We start from the raw sequence: 10311 nt of genomic DNA, 5'->3' as shown, positions 1-10311 counted from the left end.
AATGTGTGTGTGTGTGTGTGTGTGTGTGTGTGTGTGTGTGTGTGTGTGTGTGTGTGTGTGTGCGTGCGTGCGCGTTTACCTTGACGTCCATGGCGGGGCAGCAAGGGTCGTCACAGGCACTACTACTCGAGGACGACTCCGTGTCACTCTCGAAGCCCTCGTCCTTCCTGATGGCCGAGAGTCGTACCGCCTCGTCGTCACACACCAGCTGGCATCGCTCACCTCGCACACCCTGAGGAGGAAGAAGAGAAGAGAGCGAGATTAACACTTTCAGAACAAGAAGAGAGCGTATTGTTTTTCTTTTAGCCTGCGTCACACCATTTCACCCAACTTCCTCTTCGTCACACACTTCCATCGTTCACCTTTCACATCCACGAGCATCGAAAAGAAGGGGAGTGTATGAGGTAAAATAATCACCAACATTCCTAGTATTTTTTGTGTTTATTAGAGACTGTGATTATATTATGTGTTTTCTGAGTGACGACTGAGACAGGAACGTAAAACAGATCCCTCCATCCTTTACTTCCTCCATCACAGGCCTGAAAAAAATACGAGGATCACAGTGCACCAACGAATACCATGAAAATTTTATGCTACAGAATGTGAAGAAAATATAAGCAACACTATATTTTGTAGGGGAAAAAAATGCAGTGTCTTTATTTTTTACTACTCAGCCGTGGTCGTATTTAGCTGGAGATTAAAAGATGGATATCCAGGCGACTTTGATTACTACTATATCAAACCCTACCAGACAGAATGGCACTTTGGTTTCAGATGTTTTCAGTTCTATAGAAGAAACGTTTTCACCTCACCTGACTACAAACGTTCATCAGTAATCTTATGCTCACTAAGCTTACCCCTACTGCAATTCTAAAGCTTCATTAATCACACACACACACACGCGCACACACACACACACACACACATACACACACACACACACACATACACACACACATACATACACAAAGGGGGAGTTTCTCTGTGCACACAACCACCAAATGATTTTATGCAGTGAAAGAAAACCACAACAACACACACGGGGTTAAGAGGCGCGGAGGTGGGAGGTCGGGAGAGGTTAGAGGTCAGGCAAGTTAACCCTTTCACTACGACTACTATTAATAAGATTTCCTGCTGCCGACGAACTATATTATTATTATTATTATTATTATTATTATATTATTTGGATGAGAGATGAATGTAACTTCTTCACGTTCAAAAATCTCTTTACGTTGAATACAATTGCTTTCTTGTGTGTGTGTGTGTGTGTGTGTGTGTGTGTGTGTGTGTGTGTGTGTGTGTAAAAAATAAACACATCACACTAGTAAAGGAACTGAAGTGGAAAGCTGGCCACGATCATCATGAGTTTCAATGGATATCAGGTAACTAGTGATGCAGTGAGGAGGAGGAGCTTTCAGTGAGGAGGAGGAGCTTTCAGTGAGGAGGAGGAGCTGTCAGTGAGGAGGAGGAGCTGTCAGTGAGGAGGAGGAGCTGTCAGTGAGGAGGAGGGGCTTTCAGTGAGGAGGAGGAGCTGTCAGTGAGGAGGAGGAGCTGTCAGTGAGGAGGAGGGGCTGTCAGTGAGGTGGAGGAGCTGTCAGTGAGGAGGAGGAGCTGTCAGTGAGGAGGAGGAGCTTTCAGTGAGGAGGAGGGGTTTTCAGTGAGGAGGAGGAGCTTTCAGTGAGGAGGAGGAGCTTTCAGTGAGGAGGAGGGGCTTTCAGTGAGGAGGAGGAGCTGTCAGTGAGGAGGAGGAGCTTTCAGTGAGGAGGAGGAGCTGTCAGTGAGGAGGAGGAGCTGTCAGTGAGGAGGAGGAGCTGTCAGTGAGGAGGAGGAGCTGTCAGTGAGGAGGAGGAGCTTTCAGTGAGGAGGAGGAGCTGTCAGTGAGGAGGAGGAGCTTTCAGTGAGGAGGAGGAGCTTTCAGTGAGGAGGAGGAGCTTTCAGTGAGGAGGAGGAGCTTTCAGTGAGGAGGAGCTTTGAGGGGGGTCGGGGGGTCAAGGGAAGGTGAGGGGGATGCAGGGTGAAGTTGAAAAAAAAAAAAGAAGAAAAAAGAAAAAGAAAGAAAATAAAAGTTGGTTTCTGGGAATGACAGGGAGGAGGGGGGGGCCGTGTGGGGGGGGAGGTGATGCTGTAGGAAGGGTGGGGGGAGGAGAGGAAGACCGAGAATGATGCTGAATTTAATCGTAAGTCTTTAATTAGAATAAAACACGAAGTCGATGTTTCATGGTCAAAATATCAAGCTAATTATTTTTCTTCCTTTTTTTATTTCGCCAGGATGGGTATGGTGGTAGGTGGTGGCGACCATCATCCACTCACTTGATGTAGTGCTGCCTACTTCTTCCTTAGCCTTTATCATTCTTTTTCTGTGCCTGTCCTCCTCTCTTCCTATTTCTCCCATCTTCCCTGTCACTTCTTATTGCTTTTCATTCCTTTACAGGTGGCTTTACATTGAGTGACAAGCCAGATGGTTTCCTGTAAGCCAAGAAACCATTTACAACGCTGGGTGGCAACCATATAACCAAATCATACGTGCTCCCTACGTGTCAGCAAGTGGCTTGGTGGAGGGTTAGTGCCCCTCCCCGTAAATCAAATTACTCAAAGTCAAATGGCCACCCCTTACGGGATTGTGGCATCTGGCAATAGATAGATAGATAGGATGGGTTCAGAGATAAATAAAACCATCTGAAGTTTAACCAAATAAAGTAAAAATAAATAAATAAATAAATAAAGTCCCAATTCCAACCATATGTTCAAAATCCCACACCTAATATTACATACGATTTATTGGCCTCCTTTACTGAATAAAATCGTCCTTTGGTAGCCAGGATATAGTAAAAATAGTAGTAATAGTAGTAAAGGGAGACTGTCTTTAATTCTTTAGGATGTCTTTCTCCTAGATAATAAAATCATTCAATAAAGGACACCAAAAATGATAAAAAAATGTTATTATGTTAGATGGGTTATGAGATGCGAGAAATAAAGTGTGTGTGTGTGTGTGTGTGTGTGTGTGTGTGTGTGTGTGTGTGTGTGTGTGTGTGTGTGTGTGTGTGTGTGTGTGTGTGTGCGTGCGTGCGTGCGTGTGTGTGTGTGTGTGTGTGTGTGTGTGTGTGTGTGTGTGTGTGTGTGTGTGTGTGTGTGTGTGTGTGTGTGAGAGAGAGACAGGTGAAGGTGAAAAGGGGGGGAGGGGTGCAAATGGTGCCACAAAGGTTAAAGTGTGCATAGAGAGAGAGAGAGAGAGAGAGAGAGAGAGAGAGTAATAAACTGACACTAAGGAAGGTATTACTTACTCAAAAAAAAAAAAAAAAAAAAAAGAGAGAGAGAGAGAGAGAGAGAGAGAGAGAGAGTTATAAACTGACACTAAGGAAGGTATTACTTACTCAAAAAAAAAAAAAGAAAAAAAAGAAAGAAAGTGAGAAAAAGTGAGAGAGAAAAATACAGGAGTGCCAAAAATAGGGCCTCAGATGGCACTAACCCTCGAAGGAAGGTCAGGAGGGAGGTGAGAAAGGTCATACAGTGTCAGTCAAAAAAATAAGTACGTGGAGACATGTTACAGGGAAGCACAAAAGGGTGAGAGCAGCAGACGAGTTTTGAAAGGTCGGGAATGGTGTTAGATGAGAGAGAGAGAGAGAGAGAGAGAGAGAGAGAGAGAGAGAGAGATACACTACAGAGCCAATAAGTAGCTAACAGATGGTTGTTGAGGAATTTGTGGGTGGTCAGAGGGGTGCCAGGTAGACGAGAGAGTGCCAAGGGACGTAGATTAGTAGACAGTGCCACGTGAGGTAGAATACAAGGTGCCATTAAGTAGATATCAGGAGGTAGTAGAATAATCTTTGGAAGGTCAGAAGGGTGCCAGGTAGATGAGGTAGAGGAGAGAGTGCCAGGGAATGTGTAGGCTTGAAGAGAGTGCCACAGGAGTAGATTATCACAGTAGATGACGTGAGGAAATAGTGCCAATAAAGGTAGATTTTCGGTAGTGCTAAGTAAAGTAGAATAGAAAGTGCCATTCGGTAGATAAGAGAGAGGAGTAAAGGAGTTTGGCGGAGACGAGAAAGGGTGCCAAGAGGGGTAGATTAGCCGAGTGCCACGTGAGGGAGAGTACAAATGGCACTTCTGAGTACATTATGGCAGTAGAATGGTTTATGTAACGTCAGAGAGAAGAGTACATAGCTTAGTGAGTACGTGGGATGCACTGTACGTTTGTAGAATCCCAAAGTAGTTATCAGAGTAGTAGATGAATTACAATGGGCATAATAAGCAGACACGATGGTAGATGAAATGGGTAGAATAAGGTGCTGGGGATGCCATGGAGTGCCACGCGAAGTAGATAAAGTGTCATGGAGTAGATAGCAGAGGCAAGTTACAAGGTACGTACATGATAAACGCACACAAGAGCCAGTAAAAGACGCACATGATCGCAAGTTACAAGGGACGTACATGATAAACGCACACTACAGCCTGTAAAAGACGCACACGATCGCAAGTTACAAGGTACGTACATGATAAACGCACACAACAGCCAGTAAAAACGCACACGACAGCAAGCTACATGGCACTACACCCACACAGAAAGTCTACGGGCAAGAACACCAATTTTCACAGTACGCAATATCAAGGCCGTACACTACTGCAGGTTCTTATGGCGATGCAAATATGACAATGTGGAATCAAGTCTCTCTCTCTCTCTCCCTCTCTCTCTCTCTCTCTCTCAGTTCTGGTTAAGCAAATATGAAAAAGAGGAATTGTAAGTGAGAGGTATAATTCTCTCTCTCTCTCTCTCTCTCTCTCTCTCTCTCTCTCTCTCTCTCTCTCTCTCTCTCTCTCAGTTCTGGTTATGCAAATATGAAAAAGAGGAATTGTAAGTGAGAGGTATAATTCTCTCTCTCTCTCTCTCTCTCTTTCCACGCAGCCAGCAATGTTCCGTGCACGATTCTGATCAAAGGCCGCCAAACATGGTAGGCTGGCAGGAAAAGAAAAAAAAAAAAAGAAAAAAGAAAGAAAATGAACACTGGAATCTTAAGGCCGGGAAAATACCTGGGATGGATGGATGGTGTGTGTGTGTGTGTGTGTGTGTGTGTGTGTGTGTGTGTGTGTGTGTGTGAGAGAGAGAGAGAGAGAGAGAGAGAGAGAGAGAGAGAGAGAGAGAGATTAGGGGGTGTTTGGCCATACAGAGACTAACTAGGAGTGCAGACCTATGAAAATGGTTTCCAGTACTCAGAAAAGGCAGATACTGAAATATATATATAAGAAACTAGGATGTGTCGCGGAAGGACGGGGGGCTGTTAATGAGTAGGGACAAGAGAATATGATATGAGGGGTTAAAAAAAATCTATAACTATCCCCCCCAGTTCCAAAAATATCTATGCTGAATAAAATCGTCTGGAGATAGCAAGAAGAGGCTAGGGAAAAAAATAGCTACATCGTGTGAGTGAATGGTTAAGGCTAAAAAAAATAATTGCTACATCGTATGAGTGAAGGGTTAAACTAGGGCAGGAATGTCATACAGCCCTGACAAAAAGTTTAAATGGCGGGGCAAAAAAATGGAGTGATAAAAAAAAAGTATTAGGGGAGATAAAAAGAGGAATTTTGACAAGTTTTTCTGTGGTGTGTGTGTGAGAGAGAGAGAGAGAGAGAGAGAGAGAGAGAGAGAGAGAGAGAGAGAGATTGCACTTCCCTCCAATCTCCAATGTAACCATGACCCCTTCAGACCTACAACGTATTTTCATTTATTTATTTTTTTCCATCTCTAAATGATTGTATTAAGTTTTTCGATCTGGAGGGGTACGATACAGCCTTCAGTAATCCCTCATCAATCTACCTGTCTATCTGTCTACCTATCTATCTATCTACCTATGTACCTACTTGCCCGACTGTCTCCTGAAACATCCTTAAATTATCCCTCACCTATCTATCTATCTATCAATCTATCTATCTATCTATCTATCTACCTATCTACCTACTTACCTGACTGCCTCCTGAAGCTGAATAAAATCGTCTGGTGGTAGTAGGAATAAAGCATAAAAAACCGCGACTCCAGGTTTATAAAGGTGTGAAAGTCATTAACCTGAGTGAAGGAGCAAAACACAGGTGAGGAAAATGATGAGAAACAGGAGGGAGGAGGGAGGGAGAGGAGACGGGATGGAAGAAGAGAGGGGAGGGAGGGAGGGAGAGGAGAGGGGAAGGAGAGAAGGAGAGGGGAGGGAGGGAGGAAAGGAGAAGGGAGAGGGTTTGAGTGAAGGGAGGGAGGCAGGGAGGAGTGGGGGAGGAGGTTTGGGTGCCACGGATAGGAGAGAGAGCTGAAGGAGGAGGGGGGAGATAAAATGGAAGGTGGGGAAGGGTAACAGAACGGAAAATTCTATGGGAAGTAGGGGAGAATGAGGGAAAGGAGGGGAGAATGAGGGGAAGGAGGGGAGAATGAGGGGAAGGAGGGGAGAATGAGGGAAAGGAGGGGAGAATGAGGGGAAGGAGGGGAGAATGAGGGGAAGGAGGGGGAGGGAGAGGTGAGGAAAAAAGAGGGCGGGGAGAAGTGAGAACCAGGAAAGAGGGGAGAAGTGGGAAGGGAGAGGTGATGGGGGGGAGAAGAAAGGGGGGGAATGGAGGGGAGAAGAGATAATAAGAGCTATGGCGAAGTGGGGAGGTAGGAGGGAGGAGGGGGAAGAGGTAGAGAAAACAGAAGCATGTGAAGAAGGGAAAAAAAAAAGGATGATAGGAATGCGGATGAAAAAAAAGGAAATAAGGATGGAGAGAGGAAGACAGGAGGGACGGGGAGAAGAGAAGGGGAAAGGAGAGATATGGGGAGGAGGAGGGAAGGGGAGAAGGGAAAGGGAATGGAGAGATAAAGGGAGGGGGAGGGAAGGGGAGATGAAGGGAGGACGGGAGAGAGGGGGATAGTGCCATATGCGTAGGTATGAATGGAAAGAAAAAAAAGGCCGTTAAGATCATGATGCCAATGAGAGAGAGAGAGAGAGAGAGAGAGAGAGAGAGAGAGAGAGAGAGAGAGAGAGAGAGAGAGACAGACAGACAGACAGACAGACAGAGACAGAGAGAGAACGTACAGTATGTGTATTTGTATGGAGACAATGTATTCTTGTATTTATGTTTGTATTACGTATCTGTATGCACGAGTGTGTATGTGTGGTGTGTGTATGTGTATGTCTCCATGTATATATTTGTGTGAATATGAGTGTGTGTGCGTGTACGTATCAGAGGAAAGAAGGGGGGAGAAGGAGCGAGGAAAAGAGAGGGGAGGAAGAAGAGAGGGGGATGAGAGAGGAGGAGGAAGAGAGGAGGAAGAGGAAGGGGGAGGAAGAGAGGAGGGAGAGAAAGGAGGAGGAAGAGAGGAGGAAGAGAAAGGGGGAAGAAGAAAGGAAGAAGAGAAAGGGGAGGGAAGAAAGAAGGAAGAGAAAGTGGGAGGAAGAGGGGAGGAAGAGAAAGGAGGGGGAAGAAAGGAAGAGAAAGGGAGAAGAAGAAAGGAAGAAGAGGAAAGGGGAGGGAAGAAAGGAGGGGGAGAAAGGAGGAAGAGAGAGGGGGAGGAAAAGAGGAGGAAGAGAAAGAGGGAGGAAGAGAGGAGGAAAAGAGAGGGGGAGGAAGAGAGGAGGAAGAGGAAGGGGGAGGAAGTGGGGAGGGGGGTGAGAGAAGAGAGGGGGTGATGGTGCCCCAAGACTGAGTAAGACTGCAAAAACCTCATGTAATTACCCTTCAATTACCATCACCATAATTGCCATGACCTTAATCTACATATAATCACTCACACCACTCGTACACTACCATCCCATACCGCAACTACCTCTACTGTACTTCTTCTACTACTACTACTACTACTAAAACTATTACTTCTACTACTACTACTATTACTTCTGCTACTGCTATTACTACTACTATTACTACTACTACTACTATTACTACTACAACTACTCTATCTCAACTACTACCATTACTACTCAACCATCAGAAAGACAAATTACACTTATAAATTATTGCACTAAGGCTCCTATGACCCCCCCTCTCTCTCTCTCTCTCTCTCTCTCTCTCTCAGCAATAAATGAAATACTCTCCACATGGCCATAGTAATAAAAGGATTCAATACCAATAAATCCTTCCCCAGTGGATTTCACATATTTATTTTTACTACAAGACAATTATCTCAACTACCATAACATTAATCCAACATATTACTATTACCTGTGTTTTTATATCTATCTGTTATCTTCTTTTCTCTCAAATTATCTATCGTGTATCTATCTGCACTAGTACACTATCCCAACTACTCTACTACTGGTCATCCTCAGCCCTCCAAAGAGTCATAGTAATACACGATACTATTTACACACACACACACACACACACACACACACACACACACAGACACACACACACACACACACACAGACACACACACACACACACACACACACACACACACACACACACACACACACACACACACACACACACACACACACACACACACACACACACACACACACACACACAGGACTATTACTACTATGGACAGGCTTCACCCCTTCAATCTGACGACGCATTTTGCATTTTATTTTTCCTACTACATCATTTTATTCAACTTTGGCTTCTAGTGGCGACAGGATTAATTAAAACTATCTCTAATTTAAGCTATCTCTAATTAAAGCTATCTCTAATTTAAGCTACCGGTATCTAATTAAAGCTATCTCTAATTTAAGCTATCTAATTAAAGCTATCCCTAATTAAAGCTATCTCTAATTTAAGCTATCTCTAATCCTCTATTTCAAAAGATCCCTCCTACGTTGAACTGGATCATGACTACAAAAATCAAAATAATCTCTACTCGTGCCTCATCACACTGGCGAGGTTCTGTAATATAAAAAAAAAAAGAAAGAAAACATATAGGCCTAGTTCCAACACTTAATTTATATGGGCTTAAAATAAAAAAATAAAAAAATAACATTTAGTAAAGCAGCGTCTCACCTTGCCATAGCTGTGTATGTGCTGGTGTGGGCGTGCTGAGACTCCTGTGGGCGTGATGTTGGCTGCGTGAGCGTGTGGGCGTACTAGATCATCCACGAGGGCGTTGAGGGACGAGGAGGACTGCGCCCCCAGCACCTGACGCGCCCCGTAGTACACCACCTCGCATGTAAACAAAGACGCCATCTTGGATTTGGCGGTTGAGGGAGACGAGCCTACCCTGTCTGTGTTTATTTCGTTTTTTCACTTCAAACTCGGGTTTATAATCGATTTTTTCAGCGTTGTTCCCTGGGTCTAGTTTATTTCTAAGTCATATTTGTCGTTTAATTAGTACTGCTCTACAAAAACACATATACCGTTTTTCTTTCGCTTCTCAGCTTTTTCGGGGGAATGAAGACGTATTCTATGTTAAATCTAAAACCTGTTCATTTCCACTACGCCATATTTAGAGACGCTTAACGTAACTCATTTTTTCTCTAACAGGCCTTTCTTGAATCTCACAATTCTCTCTTTTCCGCCAGTTCAAAATTTAAACTTTTTGTCGTTACGTTTTCATCTTCTGTGAGTTTCCACGTTTTCTGAAACCTGCACCCCGTTTTCTTAGTCAGGTTTATAATTGATACAGGCACAGCACTCGTCACTTTCCCACTTCCTGCTTCTTCAGTGTCAATGTCAACAACTCCACTCACGCCAGCTTAGCAGCAACTCAGCATTAATCACACAGTTACCCCTTCAAAGTCCTCCATTTTCTTTCACTCAAAATCTAATACTAATTTTCTTCCAGGCATTATCATCTCTCCAGTTAATTTTCCAGTTTTTTTTTTCCTAGTCAATCATTTTCCCGCCAATTTTTTTCCAGCTACAAAATTTCAGTCAATATTTTTTTCATGTTTTTTTTCCATAATGTATAAACTTAATTTTTCCACATTTTCTACCTTAAAAAAGTTCTCGTTCTTCACCGCCTTTGGATTTTCTGTTAATTTTTTTCTCCCCTTTTTCTTATATATTTTTTTTTTATAGTTTTTGTTTCTCTCTTTCCTTTCTTTTTTTCAGTTGTCTTATTTCCCTTCCTTCTTCCTTTTCTATCTTTCTTTTCTTTCTTTTTCTTTTTCTGAGTGTGGTGGGTTGAGTGGCTGGGCAAAGAGCCAATTAGGTCAGGACTCTCCCGTCACCTCTCTGTAAACAAAAAACAACGGTATATAACAACAACAACGACAATAATAACGGTACATAACAACAACGACAACAATAATAAGAGTATGACGATTTTACTACTATCACTACTACTACTATTGCTGCTACCATCACTACTACTATACTGCTACTACTACCACTACTACTATACTACCACCTCTACTA

At 43.6% G+C, this 10311-nt stretch overlaps 1 protein-coding gene across 1 annotated transcript in view; it reads right to left on the bottom strand.

Annotated features, from left to right (window-relative positions):
* The window catches only part of LOC145410402 (uncharacterized), a 14865-nt gene extending 5611 nt beyond the window's left edge, over window positions 1-9254 (bottom strand). Inside the window, exons 1-2 of the mRNA XM_080280554.1 lie at window positions 8956-9254; window positions 80-232 (exon numbers count right to left, since the gene is read on the bottom strand). Coding sequence (XP_080136680.1) covers window positions 80-232; window positions 8956-9138 — 336 coding nt within the window. The 5' untranslated portion in view covers window positions 9139-9254. The remainder of the gene's footprint in view (window positions 1-79; window positions 233-8955) is intronic.
* Window positions 9255-10311: the final 1057 nt, after the last annotated feature.

The sequence above is a fragment of the Coenobita brevimanus genome, chromosome 85 (genome assembly GCF_032717465.1).
Source record: "Coenobita brevimanus isolate Jiangsu-jjx chromosome 85, ASM3271746v2, whole genome shotgun sequence".
Lineage (NCBI taxonomy): Eukaryota > Metazoa > Arthropoda > Malacostraca > Decapoda > Coenobitidae > Coenobita > Coenobita brevimanus.
Note: the sequence above shows the minus strand (reverse complement) of the source record. Positions and strands in the feature narration are given on the sequence as shown.